Source organism: Silene latifolia, chromosome 7, assembly GCF_048544455.1.
Source record: "Silene latifolia isolate original U9 population chromosome 7, ASM4854445v1, whole genome shotgun sequence".
Classification (NCBI taxonomy): domain Eukaryota; kingdom Viridiplantae; phylum Streptophyta; class Magnoliopsida; order Caryophyllales; family Caryophyllaceae; genus Silene; species Silene latifolia.
Window position 1 is genome coordinate 20,429,236 of NC_133532.1, and position 21,863 is coordinate 20,451,098.

The window sequence follows — 21,863 nt, forward strand, 5'->3', positions numbered from 1 at the left end:
TCACAAAGAAACCACCAATCATATAATGTAATTAATACTGAGTAGGGAAACTCTACCTGGAATGCAATCACAAATCAGACGATCTAGCAGCTGTCTCAAAATCTCTCCTCTACGAATCCTCCTCATATACATATATTCACACAATTACTACCTTAACCATATAAAACATAAAACCCCCAAATCCCCAAATTAGGGTTTAACCAACATCAATCAAATGCTATAAAAACGGTACGTAGAACTTACCCTTGACGCAAGGATCACAATGATATAAAGAACAAAGGCAACCGACTCCTCTAGCTCCGGGATTTGTCAATAAAGCGGAAGAACAAAGCAACGTAACTTGAAATCTCTCTTAATAAGTGAATTAGGTTTTGTAAAAGTGTTTAAAGAAGATGACGAAAGTTATTATACATTAATCCGCCCTATTAACAAAACCCGTCAAATAACACCCGATACCGACTTACTCGATCGAGTAAGACACGTACTCGATCGAGTGCCACTTACTCGATCGAGTGCCAAGGCTACTCGATCGAGTTCCAAGGCTACTCGATCGAGTACCCTACAGGCAGACTACTTTTTCGTATACCAAACATACTTACTCGACAGATTAAGCCCCACTCGATAGAGTACCCACAGACTCATAAAACCGTAGTATTACAGTCTTCCCTCCTTAAAAAGAACTTCGTCCCCGAAGTTCAAACCACAACAAAACAAAAACACACTAACACTCTCCCGACACAACAACAAAAACAAAACTCAACATAAAAACTCCAACACATACTTACCAACCAAACTCAACCCGACTCAAACAACTACTAACTATATCAAAATCAACATAAAAATATGTAAAAACTCTTCGCGACCATCTCCTACCCCCCTTAAAAGAAACAAGGTTACGTCCCCGTAACCATAAATACCTGATTAAAAAGAGACGGGCAGCGCTCTCTCATGGCCTCTTCCGCCTCCCATGTAGCCTCTTCAACCTCATGATTAGACCAAAGAACCTTAAGCAACACTGTCTCACCATGTCTAGTTTTCCTAACCTTCCGGTCAAGGATCTGTTTAGGCACCTCAAGATAAGACAAGGACTCATCCAGCTCTATGTTCTCTACCTCTAACACATGTGAAAGATCACTAACATACTTCCGCAGCTGAGACACATGAAACACATTATGTACCCTATCCAAAGCAGACGGCAAAGCCAACCGATAAGAAACCTCTCCAACACGGTCTAAGATCTCATATGGTCCTATGAACTTCTGACTCAACTTCCATTTCTTACCAAATCTCATGACCCCACGCATAGGCGACACTTTTAAAAGAACCTTGTTCCCAACCTGAAACTCTACATCCCGTCGATGTAGATCGGCATAACTCTTCTGTCGATCATGGGCCGCTCTCATCCTCTTTCTGATCAGCTTAATCTGCTCTACCATCTCATGTCCCCAACATGTTGGATGTTTGTAATTTGCCACCTATTTTTGGGGTGGCCTGTGTTGATCCATTTAATATTTTCGATCATATAGGGAGCATTTTGTATGCAGGTTTGCATTTGGTAATGCGCGGGATCATGGGCCGAGACACGAAGTTAGGGTAGAGTTGCCTGGTCGTGTTATAGATAGCACAGATGTAGTATTAACCAAGTATAGATCACCACTTGTATTTCTATTATTCATTCGTAATTCACTAAACATATATTTATTTAAAATGTTACTTAATTGAAGTTCCGATTCACTGTCTCGGGAAATCGAGATGGTGACATCTCCCGATTGCTTTAGCCGGATAAAAAAGGGGTTTCACAATATTATTTCATATTACCATGATAGTTTTCAAAAACTGATAAAAATCGATAAACAAGCACGTATATGTTTCCCATTGGAAATGGAGGAAAACAAGTGATATAGTTTTCGGCCCGATGTGAATCTCCCTCCATAATCTCAGTCTTCTACATGAGGGAAAGTATGAAGTACAAAACATCTATTGATCCAATAATGATTACAGTTGTTCACTATTTAATCTGGCTCATAAAAATAGACCAACTTCTTAAACTGGTGAAGGCAATCTAATGATGAGTTTACCCGCCATGACACTGTCAAAAAAAATAAAAAATGGTTAGATTAACTGCTCCAAAAAATAGGTGTATGATAATTTATAAAGGTTATGTACATTAACATTGCAAAAATCTTGAAAACTTAATATTCATAATATTTTAAATTGAAAATAATAGGATTAAATTATAAATGTACCTCTTGACATAATAATAACAAAAATCAACCAATATAAAAGTTTGAACGGCCTCTGCTACCAGCATCAATAATATCAAAAAATGTCCTCTTCCCGCCATAAATAGATAGGCTCCTCTTGATTCGTATATCTAATAATTAAGTAATAGATATTAAGTAGAAGAAAATGTCATGATAATCACACACAATTTCAAGAGTAAATCATGTACTTTATTGACATTAGATATTCATTATTTATAGTACAACAATCCCAAAGAACACGATTATTTGAATACTTAACCTCAAATATTTGTTTATTATTCAATCACTTTTGACTTGTGAGAATGAGTAATGTGAAAAAACCCAATAAGTTTCTGGTGTGGTTTATTTAGCGTACGTTTAACCCCTTAGCTAACCTCATTTTGCATCGTTTTATGGTCTTTTATAATCAATTTCCTAGTCAATTGCTTCCTAGTGCATTTCTATGCGTTTTTTAGGAAAGAAGCTAAAAGGAGCGGAATTCCCGTCTTTTGTGCACATTTGGTAGATATTTGACGATATTAGAGGATAAGCATAAAGAGGAGGCGAGAATGATGACCCAAGGACCTTAGGTGTTGTGCGAAAGCGATGCGGAGTAGATGCAAAAATAAAAGACACAAAGATTTAACGTGGTTCACTATCAATGCGATAGCTACATCCACCAGGGCGAGGGAAAATATTTCACTATGTCGGGAGAATTACAGATTACAAAAGATGAGCACAGAGTTTTTCTAGATCTGCCTCTTAAAACACTCAATATGTTTACCTCACAAATCTCTCCTTAAAAGAATAACTAGGTTAAGGTAGTGTTTATATATTAAACAACCCTAACAAAAATTATTCTAATTAAGATAATTAACTAATACAAAAATATTGTCCAACTAAACTTAGGAAATCAAAGCCATGATAACGTCAACTTTCTAACAATGAAGTCAACGGCAAAAGCATAATAACACATACAAAATTTTGATTTCACCAGAATTGGCCGCGACCCGCAGTGTGTCGCACAACCCTTTTTTTCCCTTAGTCTAATTTATCTCCCCGTAATCAAACTCCGACATACTCCGTAAGTGACATACGAGTCACATACTAACAATTCTCCACCTTGACTTGGATAGTCGCATTTAGCAAATGACTTCCAAACCACTCGACCATTATACAAGCCACACGCAAGTAGACAAGTATCTGCCATGTTCCAGCAAATGAGCGCTCACACTAGAACACATTAGACTCCACCTTGAGTCTATAACCATCCAATATACCCTGGACTGGATCTGCCATCCAATTAGCCCTGGACCGGGCCGCTCAAGGCTCCACCTCGAGCTCAGCACCCCGAAGGGTCTAGACATAACTGTCTATGTTCAACAAGTCCAAGCAATGTTTGAACTTCTTTGAATGGAACAAAGCTTAGTGAAGCAATCTGCAGGATTGTCAGCTGTTCCCACTTTCTTCACTTTAATTCTCTTCTCGTTCCTCAGAAAATGATACCTGACATCTATGTGCTTGGTTCTATCATGATGCACCTGATCTTTCGCCAAACAAATAGCACTTAAGCTATCACAATACAACGAAGCGATCTCTTGATGTAGACCAAGCTTACTTACAATACCCTTTAACCATATAGCCTCCTTAGCAGCTGCTGTTAAAGCCATATACTCCGTCTCCGTGGTTGACAAAGTCACAGAAGATTGTAAAGTTGACTTCTAACTAACAACAGAACCACCAAGTGTAAAAACATACCCGTTTATGGACCTCCTGCTATCTACATCTACAGCATAATCGGAATCAGAATATCCAACAACTACACACTCATCATCATTCCCATAAACGAGACCAACATCCGCCGTTCTTCTCATGTAGCGGAAAATTCTCTTTACCGCTAACCAGTGTTCTTTGCCAGGTTGAGCCATAAACGTGCTAACAACACTAACATCATGTGCAATATCTGGCCTAGTGCAAACCATGGTATACATTAAACTGCCAACTGCACTAGAATAGGGAACCGTTGACATATAAGACTTCTCAGCTTCAGTTTGAGGCGCAAAAGATATAGTTAACTTACCGACATCATAAGGAGTATTTAAAGGTCTAGCATTACCCATACCAAAACGGCCTAGTACCTTCTCATTGTAGCTTTTCTGAGATAAGAAAAACTTCCTTTTAGAATGATCCCTGTAAATCTCCATCCCTAATATCTTCTTCGCGGACCCAAGATCCTTCATATCGAACTCTGAACTGAGTAGCTTCTTCAAATTATCAACATCTGACCTTTTCTTAGCAGCAACAAGCATATCATCAACATATAAGAGTAAATAAATCAAAGACCCATCTTCTAGCTTGTTATGATAAACACAACAATCATAATGGTTTCTCTCCTACCCATGCTCATACAAAGACTTCTTCAGATGACAGGCAAAATGCTCTTTCCCTGGAATTTCGAACCCCTCTGGCTGCTTCATTAGAATATTTTCCTCCAACTCACCGTGTAGAAAGGCGGTCTTGACATCAAGTTGCTCAAGCTCATAATCATAATGTGCCACTATAGCTAGCAACACACGAGTAGAAGTGTGTCTCACAACAGGAGAAAAAATCTCCACATAATCAACTCCCTCTATCTGACTAAACCCCTTAGCAACAAGTCTAGCCTTGTATCTAACCGTCTCAGCCTCTGAAGTTCCTTCCTTTTTATTGAACACTCCTTTACACCGTATCAATTTTCTCCCTTCTGGTGGTGGCACAAGTTCCCAAGTATTATTCTTGTGAAGAGACTCCATCTCTTCACCCATAGCAGCGAGCCATTGCACCGACTCACTACTAACAAATTGCTTCTTTATAAGATGATGGTTCTTCAGACTCAATTTCATCAGCTACCTGTAATGCATAACCAACCATCTCCTCAACATAGCAATTATTGCCACGAACTTTATGGCCCTCAAGCTCCTCAATAAGCCTACTAGTCTTCTTGCTTACACGTTTAGGCAAGTCAATAGGATCAGTTGGTTGATTAGAAGATTCACCCTGCTGACTTTCCTCATTAACTGGAGTAGGAGTAGTCACAGGACTAGAAATAACTGGTTCGGCATCCTCCTCGATCACAACCCATGGTAACATAGATAAAGTGGCAGGAGCCACCTCAAACTCCACCTCTTCCTTGGCACTATCATTCTTTTCAACATCCTTGGACACCCCTTTAGAAATAAACATGGAATTTTCATCAAAGGTAACATCCCTGCTAATAATAACACGACCCTCTGACGGAGACCAAATCTTGAACCCCTTAACTCCATCTCCATATCCTAGAAAGCACCCCTTCCTTGACCTTGGATCTAACTTACTATCTTTTACATGATAATAAGTTACACATCCACAAACTCTAAGTGTAGAATAATCCGGTACATTGCCGCTCCATAACTCATAAGGAATCTTGCAGTTTATTCCCATATGAGGACCACGATTGATCAAGTAACAAGCTGTCAGAACAGCTTCACTCCAGTACCTTCTAGCAAGACCTGCATTAGAGAGCATGCATCGAACTCTCTCTAACAGTGTCCGGTTCATTCGTTCTGCTACACCGTTCTGCTGAGGTGTACCCCTGATGGTATGATGCCTTCTTATACCTTCATCCTTACAGAACTCATTGAATTCTCCTAAACAGAATTTCAAACCATTGTCTGTTCGTAGCTTCTTGATCTTCTTACCTTTCTGATTTTCCACCAAAGTCTTCCATTGCACAAAGACTTTGAAAGCCTCACTCTTCTGCTTAAGCAACCTAAGCCATGTGTACCTGGAATAGTCATCAATAAATGTAACAAAATAATAATAATCTCTCATACCTTCAACTCGAAAGCGTGCCCTGACAAAGAATCGAATGGATATAATCAAGGACTTCTTTTGTTGTATGAACACCCTTGCTAAATTTAGATATGTGTTTCTTACCAAACACACAATGTTCACAAAACTCAAGGTTCCTCACCTTGACACCGTTAAGGAGATCCCTCTTGGACAACAGCTGCATCCCTCTCTCACCCATATGACCAAGCCTCTTATGCCAAAGGTTAGTCATCTCTCCGTGATTTACAGATGCACAAACCACAGAACTAGTCAGTGTTTCACCTTGAAATACATACAAGGTATTTTGTTTGACACCTTTCAGAATCAAACGAGAACTCTTTGTGACAGACAAAATCTTCCCTTTACCCTGGAACTCATATCCTAAATCACTTAATGAACCAAGTGACATAAGATTCTTCCCCAAAGCTGGAACATGCCTCACATTAGTCAAAGTACACTTCTTACCCTCAACAGTCTTCACCTTGATCGACCCAATACCCACTACCTCACAAGTAGCATTGTTGCCAACAACAACGTGACCCCATTAAAGGACTCATAAGTACTAAACCAATGCTTGTGTGGACACATATGATAGAACACCTAGAATCTAGAATCCAACGATCTATAGGATGAACAGAATCAACCGCAAGAGCATAGTCCGCCTCAGAATCGTACTCCACATTCTTACTTTGAATTACAGCCGCATTAGACTTAGCTTTCAACTTAGGACAACTAGGTCTTTTATGCCCGGATTCTTTACATAGGTAATGAGATAATGAATTACTAGCGTATTGGTGTCCGGAGCCTTATCCTTAGCCTTTTTCTTCCGACCTCTACCCTTCTTAGTGTTATTAACAACTAAACCTGCCCCTGATCCGTCTCCTAAGTCAACAGTTGCTTTTTGTCGCAACTCCCTAGTGCAAAGTGCTGACTTCACTTCCTCTAGGGTCAATGTCTCTTTACCAAGAACAAAAGAATCTACAAAATTCTCATACGACGCAGGTAAAGAAACCAGTAGAATTAAAGAAGCATCTTCATCCTCAATCTTAACATCTATATTACGCAGATCTAGTAATATAGTATTATATTTGTCTAAATGATCACGAAGTGACATACCTATCTGCATCTTGAAAGAGAACAGACGTTTCAACAACTTATTGGTGAACGACTTTGTCATGTACAAACTCTCCAATTTCAGCCATAACCCCATTGTAGTCGACTCATCGGCTACCTCAGTTAGGACATCGTCTGACAAACTCAACAAGATCGATGAATGAGCCTTCTCCTCCATTGTTAACAAGGCAGGATCTTCCGTCTCAGTCACCCTAGATTCAGCACCCGCAGCCGAAGCTTCAGTCTTCGTCACCTTCGTAGAGAAACCCGGCGTCAAGGGTTTCCAGATGAACCGCTCCTTTAGCAAAGCCCTCATCTTCAACTACCATAGTGCAAAACTATTCCTCCCATCGAACTTCTCAATCCTTATAGTCTCACTTGACATCTTCTCCTCCCTGGATCCAAAAAACTCAAAGCTCTGGTGCCAATTGTTGTGCGGAAGCGATACTGAGTAGATGCAAAAATAAAAGACACAAAGATTTAACGTGGTTCACTATCAATGCGATAGCTACATCCACCAGGGCGAGGGAAAATATTTCACTATGTTGGGAGAATTACATATTACAAAAGATGAGCATAGAGTTTTTCTAGATCTGCCTCTTAAAACACTCAATATATTTGCCTCACAAATCTCTCCTTAAAAGAATAACTAGGTTAAGGTAGTGTTTATATATTAAACTACCCTAACAAAGATTATTCTAATTAAGATAATTAATTAATACAAAAATATTGTCTAACTAAACTTAGGAAATCAAAGTCATGATGACGTCAACTTTCCAACAATGAAGTCAACGGCAAAAGCACAATAACACATACAAAATTCTGATTTCACCAGAATTGGCCGCGACCCGCAGTGTGTCGCACAACCCTTTTTTTTCCCTTAGTCTAATTTATCTCCCCGTAATCAAACTCCGACATACTCCGTAAGTGACATACGAGTCACATACTAACACTAGGCATGAGATTAGGGAGGAAGATACGAAAGCCCATAAGCTACAAGTTGTCCTCACACTTCTTTTATGCAACTTAGAGCAAAGAAGAAAAAATTGGAGAACTACCAGTTTCAGATTGATCCATCTTGCTCCAGATAGGAGTATATGTAGTAACTCGCCCGAGATGCATCCAACCCTCCCGGGTTCCTGACTAGTTCCAGTTTATGATCTTAGCTAGAGCAAGGCAATGTTTACTTCGACATTTCAGCATTTTTCCTAATTTACCCTTCTTAAGCCTACTCTTGTACTTACTATATATATAAACCCCATTTGTAATAATTCTAGGGTTTATGCTTCATTAGTTTAGGAAGTCTCGTAGATTAGGAAAAAACCTTCTTAGATTAGTTTACATTTCCTTGTTTTAGATCTCATATTAGATTAGCTTTAATCTTTTCTCAATTTACATTAATCTTTCTATAATCAATCTTTCAGTACTTGTTCACTAGTTTAGTCTTCAATCTCTTGGATTTACACTTGAAGATTGATGACAAGTCTTTATCTTTATTCAAGGATTCTCTTTTATTGCTTTGTTGGTTGATATTATTTCTAATCTCTCTTTATCTCTAGTTAATCATTTGTTTATTATCTTGCTTAATCATCATGTTTACTTATGTTATGATGTTTGACACCATTGTTAGCATGACAACCATGATATGCAGGAAGTACTTCTCTAGCTAGGGTTAATGCGGGATTAGGGGAATGATTAAAGGGTAGATTCTTATTTAATGAGTCCATTTGGTTGATTAAATTGTTGTTGTACGTTCTAGCCTAGTTCACATGTTATGTTTGATGAAATGCTTGATTGACGATCTCGCATGATTCTCTACCTATTCAACGATACCTGTAAGATCGAAAGCCTCGGGGATTGTTCGATAATGCACTATGTTAGTAAGAAGACCAGGTGTACGCCAGAAGCTACCTCGACTCGACCTATGGACCGCAGGACCAAAAGTTCTAGCCCTACTTTACCATGAGCTTGACTAAGCCTAGACTCATACCTTTGGATTTACCATTTGATCACTCCTATGATATTATGACTCCCTAGTGTTTTCCTTCTTGTTGATTTAATTCTTGCCATTTACTTGCTTTTATTAGTTTAAATTACAAACTCCTTTTAATCGTGACACCCTTTGCACAATTACCATTAGATTGGACAATTTGAATACCCCCGTCTTTTGGTTCGACTCCGACTTACTTTCTATACTAAGTTGGATATAAATGTGTTTGAGAGTGAACAATGACTCGCACATCTGTTTCACATGTGAGTGTTTTCCAATATTGATAAAAGAGGAGAGAGTTTAACACTTTATAAGCTAAGAAACTACTTTTTCTATTGACAATTGGTTTTAAAGTACAATCTCTTTAGACTTATGAAACGGACACTCTCTCCTCCATTTGGGTGTGCCCCATACCCGTTTTCATGGTTTAGCATGGTATCAGAGCGCATGGCTAAAGACCTGGGTATATGATTAACTGGGCCGTTGTGTGCCAACTAGGTGAGGGTTTGTGTACCTTTTATTTGACCTAGTCCGAGCTTGTTTAAAGTTGAAGAAAGGTCCATATTTGTGTACCTCTTATTTTGCTCAGTATGAGCTTGTTTATAATCTAAGGAAGGTCCATCCGTTGATGGCTTTGGTCTAATTTAAAGTGGACTCGCATGTAAGGGGAGTGTGAAGAAATTTAATAAGTCCACACGTGAGTGTTGTTCCACATTGATAAAAGAGGACATAGTTTACCACTTATAATTGGTGTTAAAGTGAAATATTTTTGGGCTTATGAAGCGTACTCTATCACATCTATTGGGTGTGGCCCAGACCCGTTCTTGGTGTGGACTTTTTCATCTTTTCTCCCGTAGTTACACATCAAAAACCTTAATTAAGCTTAATGTATATGTAGGATATCAGGGTCCGTTGCTCATTTTCCTATGGGATATTACAATGTTCGTAAATTTGAGACTAATAATAATGTTTAGGGTAAAATTGTATAAACGAACAAACCCTCATTTTGTTCACAAAACAAACCCATAAAATGAAACAATTTAATAGAGCTACTTATCTAAACGAAATAAAAACTGAATGTAAAAATGGAGCAAGGAAGAAGACGGACTACATTGACGAAGGGTAGTTTTGTTTGATTTGGGGAAATTTGGAGGTCGGGATTAAAACAAGGGTAGTCTGGATGCTTCAAGTAAGTTATACTCAATGTTTAATTAAAAAGTCGTGAAAAAATCGGAATTAAGACAAATAATCATCAGAATTATAATTAGGTGTGTGTCTTGTAAATAAAGTTAGAAATAACGTGGTTATTGGTAATAAATTACAAATCAGTGGAAATTTGTAAAATTATGAATATAATAGGAGTTTTACACAAAAAATTCGTATTGATATTGTAACAATTCATTATTCTCATTGAAATGGATTTGATATGAGAATTTAATTTGGCTAGAGATTCATACTCCCTCCGTTCCGGTTAATAGTTATCTATTTCCATTTTGAGGTGTATCAATTAATAGTGTTATTTATTTTTATTTTTGGTAACTTTTTGTGAGTCATTTTCCATGTGCATGTGGGGTTAAGTGATTTGTGGGGTAATTCACCCATATTTGTTTCCTTAAAATTTGTGGCAAAAACAATAGATAACTAATGATCGAGTCGGAGGAAGTATGTGACTCATGACAAAACGCTTGTTTTGGGACCTGTCCTATGTTTGGCATGGATTGTTAATAATTATGGTGATTTATGTATGCTAATTCATCGTAAGTTTCCATCTTTAATTACATACAAAGTGTTGGGATTGAGTGAACAAGTTGTGATTTGTATATTTCTCAGTATTGAACTTATTGAGAAAGCAGGTAGGTTATGTCACAAATACTATCTTACAATCAGTTGTATAGTAGTATTGTACAACCGTTTTAGAGTTGTTGAGCTCTTACACAAAGTTGTTGAGCTATTTTATAAGTTATGTGCTATTTTACAAAGTTATTGAGCTTAATAGTTATTCTGTTAAGCTCAACAACTTTGTATCATAACTCGATAATTTGGTTAGTAGAGTTCGATAACTTTATAACAAAGCTCAACTAAATTGAATGAGTTGTATAACCAGTTGTACAATACATTAACTAAAGTTATGCCACGTATTTGTCACTCATTTGTTAAAAAAAAAGCTCACTCTTTGTGTTAGTTTTAGCCTGGTCATTCACTGTTGTTGATACTCCCTCCGTACTGGATTACTTTAGATTTAAACTAAACCAAAACATTATAGTACTTTCTTTACTTCTTGTTCTTGTTAATCTACTCTTTTTTAGGCTTCTTTTCGACTTAAGTTCAGTACTCATTCAACTCACTTTAGTTAAGTTCAGTTTAGCTTATTTCAACCATGTTCATCTCTTGTTCTTTTTGACTGATAAGAGCTGAACTGTACTTAATGGAACTGAACTGAACTGATGTAAGAGTTAATTTGTGAATAGATGAGCTAAGCTGAACTGAAATTAAGTCCAAAAAAACAGGGTTTCAGCAAATTCAATTCAGTTTAGCTTACTTCAACTCAATTTAGTTCAATTCAACTCCATTTATATCCCTAAAGAACGGGGCCTTAATCTTGTTTTTGCTCTCTAGAATTCAACCCTTTCTTTCCTGATTAAGTGTTTTTTTACATTGAGGAAGGACTTTGAAATAGCTAATTAAGTAATAAGTAGTCTGAGAACGGATATTTAGGACTAGCCAATACGTATAATTTTTGTAATGTCTGAACTCATTTTCCATTTCGACACAATTATTCCATTATGAACCGTATAAACCAATTTTTTGATGAACGTTTTTTTTTTTTTTTTTTGGTACATAAAGGCCAATTCTCTTGTCGATAGAAAAATTAACAGTAAGCTTCCGTAATTTATTTAAATTTCCAATAAATCAGCAAGAACCAAGATAATCACCAACCTGAAAAATCAAATGCGCGCAACCAAGGAACCTTGCAATTCCCAATGCAAACACATAATGGGCAGTAAATGTCTCAACCATCTGAATCATTATGAGAATCCAAATTATAATCATATTCAAAAGTTGATAGTAGAGCTGACAAACGAGTTAATCAAATCAGCGCGATCAGGTTATCTCTGGTTTGCAAGAATTCAGTCAGGTTAGGACCATTCGGGTTTGTGTCATTTTTTAGTGTATTATTATTATCGATGATCACTATGCGATAGGTCGAATCGGATAACCAATCATATTCAAGTTCTTTATTCGAGTACAAGTTGGGTCATATGAGTCGGGTCAGCTTTAGTTACTAATCATGAAATTCACCTATAAACTAGGGTTCCCACATTAACTAAATATGAATGAATGTGTGGAGACCAATATACCTACGGAGTATATATATATCGTACAATAAGAGTGGATGATCTTAATTATGCCGAATAGGTGTGATTCAATACATTATACACATGTTAATAGAGAATGGAATATTGTGACGAGCTAAGACTAAAGAGGGGATGAATAAGGTGTAGAAGATGGAGTAAGTACCTTGGCATTTCGCATATATCGAAGTTGAGGGAGGACCGATAAGGCTTCAACGCATAAGCAAAAGGACCACAATACTCTCGCAACAAAAGACGACATTGCTCGAGGATGAACTACCATTGCTAATACGGCACATGGTACTACCTGCGTTTTGATTAATTTTTATCATTATTTAAACCGGTTATTAGATGTCAGAAATATTTCGTGTAGTAATATACTATGAAGGACAAGAACAAAGAGAATACCACATAGTACATAGGCATGGTGTCGAGTTCTTTGATGTAGGTAGACTTCAACTTAAACCGGATCATATAAATCACCCACAAAGTGAACAACAACGTGACGGAGTCGAGTACTGTATGTATGTCGTTCTCCATCATGAAGCTACATACAAGTCTTGCGCTTAAGAATATTGCAGTCAGTTCTTGTGTTTTTAGTGACAGACCTATAACATTCAAAAACATAAGTCTTTGGTTGCATTTCTCTTTAATTTAATTTTTAAAACCTTGATAACAAGAGCGACCTTAAGATTTAGTGTCTTAAGACGCTCTTTGAGGTCCATTTAAGTTAGTAAATTAAATTTTTGCAATCGTAGAACGTTAACACGATTTTTCGATCTCATACAATCTTCTTTTATACAATTGATTACAAGCCTTTTTTTAGTTATAAACAGAAAATTCACACGGTACCCTGAAGTTTGACATTTTGTACGAAATACACAATTTCTCGAACGGAAAACTTTAGGAGGCCATAAATCGGGATTTGGAAAAATAAAATTCGGATTTGGAACTCATGACAAGGAGATATGGTCACTCAATGTTTGTTCCGACAAAAAGAAACTTATATATATATATATATATATATATATATATAATATAATCTACTGATTTTATAGTGATTATATCAAATCATTTTTATTGAGACGAATCAACCAAGTGACAGGCATAAATCAATACGTGTTATCCATCTATTATAGATATGGAGAGTTAAAAAATCGAAAAAACATTACTAGTAATGTGAAATGACGTACCCGAGCACGACCTTTTGGAGCCAGTAGTGAGCTTCAAAATCAATACAAAAATCCCAAGAGCATGAATAGATTCAGAAGCAACAAAAAAATGATCATAATCTTTAACGATATATCTCAATGCAACCAAGCAACATAATGCAATAATTGCACCCAAAATTATTTTCATTTTCAAAGATCGTCTTTGAATCCATTGACTTAATTTTTTAATAGGCGTTGGACTTCCCATCAAAATTATTCACAAACTGATGAACAATTAGGGTTTTCAATTACGAAATTGGGTTTTATGTTATTGTTATTAATTGGTTAATTGACAAGAAATATGCATTAATAAAGAGTAAATGTTATGAGTTTATGGGTGAAATATTTTTTGGATACTGGTTTTTTATTTGGCGTGCTTTAATTTATTTGAAATATTATACAAATAAAATGTATACAATTTGGTATTTACAGAAATGAATGATTTTTAGGATAATATTCCAATTAATTCATGCATTAAAGATGGGAAGAATCTGGAATGATATTACTACATTAAAGTGCATTACGTAGAAAGAAAAGCAATTTGGATATTAACTCTTATTTTTTTTTTTTTTTTTTGAAAACCCCAAAGAGGGATTAAATTTGCATATATGAAAACTCAGAGCTACACGGAAGTCGACCTTCCCACACTTTCCTACCGATTACAGGATTCGAAAAATGAGCTAAATCATGAGCTACTCTAGTATCTTTACGGTTTACATAACGCCAAAAAACAAAATCAAAGTTGCCACAAATTTGTCGTATCTCATCAATAAGTAAATATAGAAAACTCCGTCCCTTCATTCCATCCTTCAAAATATCAATGGCGGATTTGCAGTCACTTTCCACAACAACTCGTCTTGCTCCTCGCCTAGGTGCTTCCTTTACGCCTTCAAGGATTGCTTCTGCTTCTACCTCGTCTGCCTCCGCCATGCCTCGTCTCCGTTCCATCACCGCCCACTGTACTGCGTTCTCATGGTTCCAGCACACCACGCCCAAGCCCACACCCCATCCCTCCTTTACCCCTGCATCACACATAATGCGTACCCATCCTTCCTCCAACCTGCCATCACCCAGCTCCCTTCTTATTATACTACCACCCACACTCTTCTTGTTGCATCCTTTTATTGCCATCACCCACAGTCCCATTACTTCTCCTCGAAATCCCTATCTCCATCTCCATTAACAGCTCCTCCACCCTTTTCCTCGTATTATCCAAATTCATCGCCCTTTGCTCAAACACCCAGTTATTCCTAGCTTCTCATATCGCCCAGCATCCCGTCATTAGCTTCCCTCGCTCCTCTGCCCCCATCTCCCTCCACAAATCATCCACCCACTCCCTCACCCTCTCATGCCCAACTTCCTTCTTTGGCTCCAAACCCAACCCGTCCCAAATCCCTCCCACCCAACCACAACCCTTAACGAGATGGAGACAAGTCTCCACCTCAGCCGAACAGACCGGACAAATAGCATTAAAGCCTTGAATTCGTTTTGCGACATTTTCTTTTGTAGGAATTGCTTCATTGCATAGTTGCCAAAAGAAAACTTTAACTCGAGGAAGCACATTCGCACTCCAAATCCCCTTCCATAACAATTTACTCCGAGCATAGTCAGACGGCCCTTGATCAGCACTACCATCATTCATAAGAGCTCGATATGCGAACCTAACGGTATAGATACCGTCCTTTTCCATTCTCCAACACCAGATATCCTCCATATTTCCTCCGCATAATTTCATATTAAGGACCTCGTCTTGTTCAAAGGGCAATAAAAGTGAGCGTACCTTATGCATATTCCACGACTTCCCATCAGCTGCAATAAGATTAGAGACCATCAAATCCTCTTCCCCATTCACTCTAGGCGATAGCACATATCCCGAGTTTGAGCTTCGAATCCAAGGATCACCCCATATTTTAGTACCCATCCCATTTCCTATCCGTCGCAAGGCACCCTTCTTCAACACCTCTTTGGCTTCCCATATTCCTTTCCAAGTGTAGCTCGGATTATGTCCTAATCCCGCCTTCATGAACGACTTTCCTCGATAGTATTTCGCCCTTAGCAGACGAGCAAGAAGTGAGTCTGTTTCCGTTAAAAGCCTCCATGCTTGTTTTCCGAGCATTGCCATGTTAAATTTATGAAAGTCTCTAAACCCCAAACCACCAAGATGTTTCGACCTACAGAGCTTTTGTCAAGCAATCCATGGAATCTTGCGCTTCCCATTTTCCGAGCCCTACCAAAACCTTGAGACCAACGATCGCTATTCCTCGCAAAAAACACTCGGGAGTTTGAAGACACTCATTGCGTAGGTAGAGATTGATTGGGCAACTGCCTTTATCAAGACTTCTCTACCGGCCTTCGAAAGTAACATCCCTCGCCACCCCTGCAATTTCTTGCTTAGTTTATCTCGTAATAGACTCGTAAGGGCCTGCTTAGAATGGCTTAGCACCGTGGGCAATCCCAAATACTTACCCGGGTTATCAACCACACGCACACCCATTTCGTGAGCCACCTGTTCCTTTCTCAACCTCCCCGTCCCTCGACTAAAAGACGCCGTCGTTTTATCAAAATTCATCTGTTGTCCCGACGCCATCTCATAAGCCGTCATGGATATTAACTCTTATCGTATGGTGTATTTTTTTTTTGGTGACAATCGAATGGTGTATATTCTGTATAGTGTAACCAGAATACGAGATTATTATATATTTTTCTTCTTTTCATCCGAATTATTCTGGTGGTAGCAAACTAGTTTAGATCCCGCACAATGAATGCGCGGTATTTATAGAATTACTAATATAGACCCTGTGCAATTCACTTATTTTTCATGAATGCACGGTATTTATAGAGTTTTACTTTTTAGTCTATTATTTATAGAATTTAAATTAACAATTCATTAATTATTTTTCATGTTTCTCCTTAATGTATTCTGATTAGAAAAATAAATAAAAATTTAAATCGTAAGAATTAATAAAATGAGTGTTTTTTTTGTTTTTTTATCGAGAAATTAATTATGTTAATTTAAAAATATTTACTAATAACATATTTTTTAGCTGCAAATTTTTATCATAAAAAGTCAATGAGTTTTGGCAAATATTTATTAATACCATATTTTTTTAGCCGCAACTTCTTATCATAAAAAGTTAATAAATTTTTATCAATAAGTTCTGTAAAAAAAGAATTTCCTTATCCTAAAAAGATCGGAGATAAATTTGTGCAGAATGTGAAATATTAAATGTTATAAATCTGGTATTTAAATACAAAAGATTATATCCATTTATAACTTATCATATCCACACCTATAGTATATGCTAAAAAAACCAAGTACTATTCTAGGAAATATGTTTTAGGTGGGAAAAGTTGGAGTTTCGCCTATTCATTTAGTAAATAGGGGATTACTCTCCTTTGCCCCTTCCTTACCCCTAAATCCCTCTACGTCCTTTCCCCTTACCCCTCGGAAAAATGGGATTTTCTTTCCCTTAATTACCGAACATCACTTTCACCAGCTTGGCCACTACCCAACACTCACCACGCACTACCAGCCCCAGCCCCAACCCCAACCCCAACCCCAACCCTAACTCTAAGTCTAACTATAACTCTAACTCTCACGACCATTGCATCACCATGTCATACCCAACCTCTGGCAACTAGATCTCGTGGCCTCCCACCCTAGCTCCTACTACTGCCGCCTTCTACCAAATTACCTTTCCGCCACCAATGTTTGCCACCACCTAACGTCGTGCCCTGAACAATTACCCATGCCAATCACACATCTCGTTGTCGACGCCCTCACCGAAGGCCTACTAGTCCTCTATTACATCTCCCTTCACTATCACTAGGAACTAACACCACTTGAAACCCATAAAAAACTTTCCCAATACCTGAAAACTCATCTCCCACTCACAAAGTCACTAGAACTAGTTGAGTTATAAATGTGTTTGGTAGGCTAAAACAACACGCTTATCATCGAGATCGGCCAACGACCGGGAAAGGGTCCTAAAAGAGAAGATACCACGATTATTGTCAAGAATGACGTGGATGAAGATGAAATTGATGAGATGACTCCGGACTAAGAGGCCCGAGCAATGACGTTCATCAAGAAAATACTAGCCGAGGATAAGGTGAAAGCGTACAAGATCACGATTACGAGGGACCTATTTAATACCCCCTCCCCACCATGAAAAGGCCAAGAATGACGACACTATCAGCAACCCGAGGGGAAAAGCAACCCGAGTGAAAACCACACACAGGGAATCGAGACGAAAGATAGTGGAGGGACTGGTAATGTATCACTCACTTCTTACCCGGCCAAGGTAATTAGGGAATGTTACAGTCTCGGTTTCCCGAGGCACTGAAATCGGAATTACAATTAAGAAACTCTTTATATAAATAACAAGTTAAAGAGGAAAAAACAGAAAAATATGAGGGTTAGAGATAGAAAGAGAAAGTGAGAGAAAATCAGAAAAAACACAAAAAAGTGAGGAAAATAGAATACCTAGGGATCTGAAAGTTGTAATAATGACGGCCGCCGCAAGAAACACCCGATCTTCTTCGTCTTCTACGCAAATTACACAGAAAAATCTTCAAAAAATGGCAATAAATTTGATCTCTTGTCTCGTTCTAACCTGGAAGAATTTCCAGCTCTAACCAGGAGTAAACAGGGTCCATCTACTACTGATAATCGAAAGGAAAAAAGTATTCATGAAGTGGTGGGTGTTCCGGCGCTAAATTTGGAAACTTTAGTTGAGGATGAGCCCCTCCCTGATGACAATATTCCAGCCGTGCCTATTACTGAAGAAGTTGTTGTGGAGGCTCCAGCTGTAGGTCTTCTGCAATTCACTGCTGATGAGGTTAAGGTGGAGATGGATTATTGGAAGAACTCCGTCTATTGTTTCATTTTAGGAGCGAATCCTCCATGGGAAATAGTTGAAGGTTTTATTAGACGACTTTGGGTTAACCATCAGGTAGATAAACTCTCATTTCTTCCTAATGGTGTATTCTTAGTTCGTTTTAAGAGGAGACCTGCTAGAGATGCTGTGTTAAAACAGGGGCACTTCCTGTTTGATAACAAGCCTCTTATAGTTAAGCCCTGGTCTCCTGAAGTTGAGTTAATTAAGCATGAGGTCAAATCTGTTCCAGTGTGGGTTAGATTACACAAACTACCATTGAAATTCCGGGGTAAAGGGATTGGCAAGATTTCAGGGTTGATTGGTGAGTTTATTAAGTGTGATGTAGCCACAGAGGACAAAACTCGACCAGGGTTTGCAAGAGTTATGATTGAAATACAAATAGGTTCTCCCCTCCCTGATAAGGTCAAATTTCTTGATGAACAAGGTAACCTTATTATTATAGATGTGGAATTTGAATGGAAGCCGTTGGTGTGTGCTGTCTGTAAAGGCTTAGGCCATGGTACTGCAGATTGTATGAAGGCTAAGAAGCAAGCACAAGTGCCTCCTGTTAAGGGCAAGACAGGGGGCTAAAATTTGGAGGCCTAAACAAGCTGCTAAAACTGTAGTTCCAGGGGAAGCTAGTAGTTCTACTATCTCTGCTGAGCCTGTTACTTCTAAGCAGCCAGTTGAGATTCAGTTGGAAACACCTATTGTCTGGAGCAAGGCTGGCACATATAGTTCTGGTCCTGCTCCAATCAGGCCTATTATTAGATTGAGCAGACAAGAATTGGCTGATGGAGGCTATACAGTTCATAGGTTTGGCTAACATACCTTTTTGGAGTCTCTGAATGGTTCTACAACACCCAAGGTAGGAATTGGGGTAAGTGGTAGTGTTCCTCACCAGGTGGTGGGGAATGTATAACTTTGGGTTTTGGAACGTTAGGGGCCTTAATAATCCTACAAAACAAAGACATGTTAAATGGTTTATGCATATGAATAAGGTGGGTTTGTTTGGGCTCCTTGAGACAAAGATCAAAGCTTTGTCTCTAAATAGTTTAAATGGTATTCTAGTTGATGGGTGGAGCATTACTACTAATAATAGATGGCATAAGGGTGGTAGGATATGGATTGTTTGGAACCCTGATGTCTTTCAGGTAGATTTCCTTGACTATTCAGCTCAATGTATCAACATGAGAGTTTCTGAAATTAGCACTAATAAGGGGTTTTTTTTATCTATGGTGTATGCTTTTAATGACTTGTCTGAGAGAAGATCTCTTTGGGAGTAACTAGTTAAGTTTGCTGGTAATATCAATGGGCCTTGGGTAGTTTGTGGTGATTTTAATTGCGTTTTATCTCATTCTGAACGGCTTGGTGGTGAAAGTTTGGATGCTCAGATTGATGATTTCCAGCAGTGTTTGGATAGATGTGCTCTAGTGGATGGGCCTGCTATTGGTTCATACTTCACCTGAAATAATAAGCAGGACCTTGCTACTAGAGTTTATAGTAGATTGGACATGGTGCTTATTAATGCTGATTGGAGTGTGGAGATGAATGATATGTATGCTAATTTTCTTCCTGAGGGTACATTTGATCATACTCCTTGTCTAATCCAGAGTGCCAGTCAACAAAGGACTCATAGGAAACTTTTTAAGTACTACACTATGTGGGGCAAGTCACCTTATTTCATTCATAATCTTATGAGTTGGTGGCAGTGCTCTGCTGAAGGGACAAAGATGTTCAAACTGGTTTACAAATTAAAGCAACTGAAGTCCCATTTGAGAAGATTCAACAAGGATCATTTTGATGATATTGAGAATTGCACTATTAGAGCTCTGAAGAATCTTGAATATATTCAAAGTAAGATAGCTGATGATCCTAGAGTTGTTTACTGGTTAGTTAAAGAAAAGCAAGCACATGAGGAGGTTAAAGATCTACAGCAAGCATGTGCCCTTTTTCTTAGTAAAAAAGCTAAGATTGCATGGACTAAGGATGTAGATTGTAACACCAAATACTTATATGGAATCATTAAAACCAGGTTTATGAGGAATCATATCATTACTATTAAGGATATGCATGGTAGGGTTCATTCTGATCCCAAAGGGGTGCAGGATTCCTTCCTAGAATAATACCAGCACCTCTTAGGTACTGAGGTGAGCAATGATCCTGTAAACCATCAGATTATCAAAAGAGGGAAGGTCTGCAATGAGCAACACTGGGAACAACTGATATCTTCTGTTACTCCTCAGGAGATTAAGGCTACTATATTCTCTATACCTGACCATAAAGCCCCAGGCCCTGATGGGTATTCTATCTCCTTTTTCAAAGACTCCTGGTCAGTTATAGGGGATGAGGTTAGTGCGGCCATAATGGATGTATTTGCCACTGGGAAGCTCCTTAAACAAATTAATGCCACAACTTTAACCTTGATTCCCAAATGCAAAATGCCTAACTCTGTTACTCAATTCAGGCCCATAGCCTATTGCAATGTGTTGTACAAGTGCATTTCTAAACTTATGTGCAATATGCTGGCTAAGGTACTTTCTGAATTGATTAGTATGAATCAGGGAGGGTTTATCAAAGGCAGGAGCATTATTGAAAACATCATGATTTGTCAGAATTTGGTTAAACTTTATAATAGATAAGCTTGCTCTTCAAGATGTATGTTTAAGATGGATCTAATGAAGGCTTATGACTCAGTTAGCTGGAGGTTTCTGGGAGATATTCTTACTGCCTTCAATTTCCCTGATCAGTTCAAGCATCTGGTGATGGAGTGTGTATCTAGTGCTGCATCCAGTCTAGCTATAAATGGAGAAACATTTGGCTTTTTTCATGGCAGGAGGGGTTTAAGACAGGGAGACCCCATTTCCCCTCACTTATTTACCCTCTGCATGGAATATTTAAGCAGAATATTGGCTTGTGCTACTGAAAAGTTGCAGTTCAGTTATCACCCTCTTTGCAAACAAATGAAGCTCACTCACTTGATGTTTGCGGATGACTTGTTGATGTTTGGTAAAGGTAATGCTCAATCTATGGTGCTGCTGTTAAGGGCCTTCTCTGCCTTTTCTAATGCTTCTGGGCTGAAGATGAATCCTGAGAAATCCAGTGCTTATTTTAATGGGGTGCAGAGTGGTCTGAAGCATGAAATTTTGTCTATCTCAGGGTTCTTAGAGGGTACCTTACCTTTTAAGTACCTTGGTGTTCCTATTACAGCAGGCAGATTAAAA

The 21,863-nt window shown here is 38.2% G+C and overlaps 3 protein-coding genes across 3 annotated transcripts; 1 reads left to right on the forward strand and 2 right to left on the reverse strand.

The window, feature by feature from the left end:
• Positions 1–2,043: 2,043 nt before the first annotated feature.
• LOC141589837 (uncharacterized) lies at positions 2,044–13,967 on the reverse strand. The gene is made up of 6 exons (XM_074410459.1): positions 13,742–13,967; positions 12,957–13,156; positions 12,715–12,855; positions 12,133–12,213; positions 2,247–2,374; positions 2,044–2,089 (listed from the first exon to the last, which is right to left on the reverse strand). Exons 1-6 carry the CDS (start codon positions 13,965–13,967, stop codon positions 2,044–2,046), a joined length of 822 nt encoding a protein of 273 aa, XP_074266560.1.
• A 386-nt stretch (positions 13,968–14,353) lies between these two features.
• On the reverse strand, positions 14,354–14,905 carry LOC141589838 (uncharacterized). Its single transcript, XM_074410460.1, has one exon. The coding sequence runs from the start codon at positions 14,903–14,905 to the stop codon at positions 14,354–14,356; it is 552 nt and encodes a 183-aa protein (XP_074266561.1).
• A 5,248-nt stretch (positions 14,906–20,153) lies between these two features.
• On the forward strand, positions 20,154–21,281 carry LOC141589839 (uncharacterized). The gene is made up of 2 exons (XM_074410461.1): positions 20,154–20,720; positions 20,817–21,281. Exons 1-2 carry the CDS (start codon positions 20,154–20,156, stop codon positions 21,279–21,281), a joined length of 1,032 nt encoding a protein of 343 aa, XP_074266562.1.
• The last annotated feature ends 582 nt before the right edge of the window (positions 21,282–21,863 follow it).

What these genes read in the sequence shown, in the direction of transcription:
- LOC141589838 (XM_074410460.1), bottom strand. Translation starts at nt 14,905, where the DNA reads ATGGGACTGTGGGTGATGGCAATAAAAGGATGCAACAAGAAGAGTGTG.
- LOC141589837 (XM_074410459.1), bottom strand. Translation starts at nt 13,967, where the DNA reads ATGGGAAGTCCAACGCCTATTAAAAAATTAAGTCAATGGATTCAAAGA. An exon ending in CTCCAAAAGGTCGTGCTCGG is followed by an intron (nt 13,157 to 13,741) that starts GTACGTCATTTC and finishes TGAATGTTATAG; the next exon opens with GTCTGTCACTAAAAACACAA. An exon ending in GATATATGCGAAATGCCAAG is followed by an intron (nt 12,214 to 12,714) that starts GTACTTACTCCA and finishes ATAATGATTCAG; the next exon opens with ATGGTTGAGACATTTACTGC.
- LOC141589839 (XM_074410461.1), top strand. Translation starts at nt 20,154, where the DNA reads ATGGTGCTTATTAATGCTGATTGGAGTGTGGAGATGAATGATATGTAT. An exon ending in TTAAGGATATGCATGGTAGG is followed by an intron (nt 20,721 to 20,816) that starts GTTCATTCTGAT and finishes GTAAACCATCAG; the next exon opens with ATTATCAAAAGAGGGAAGGT.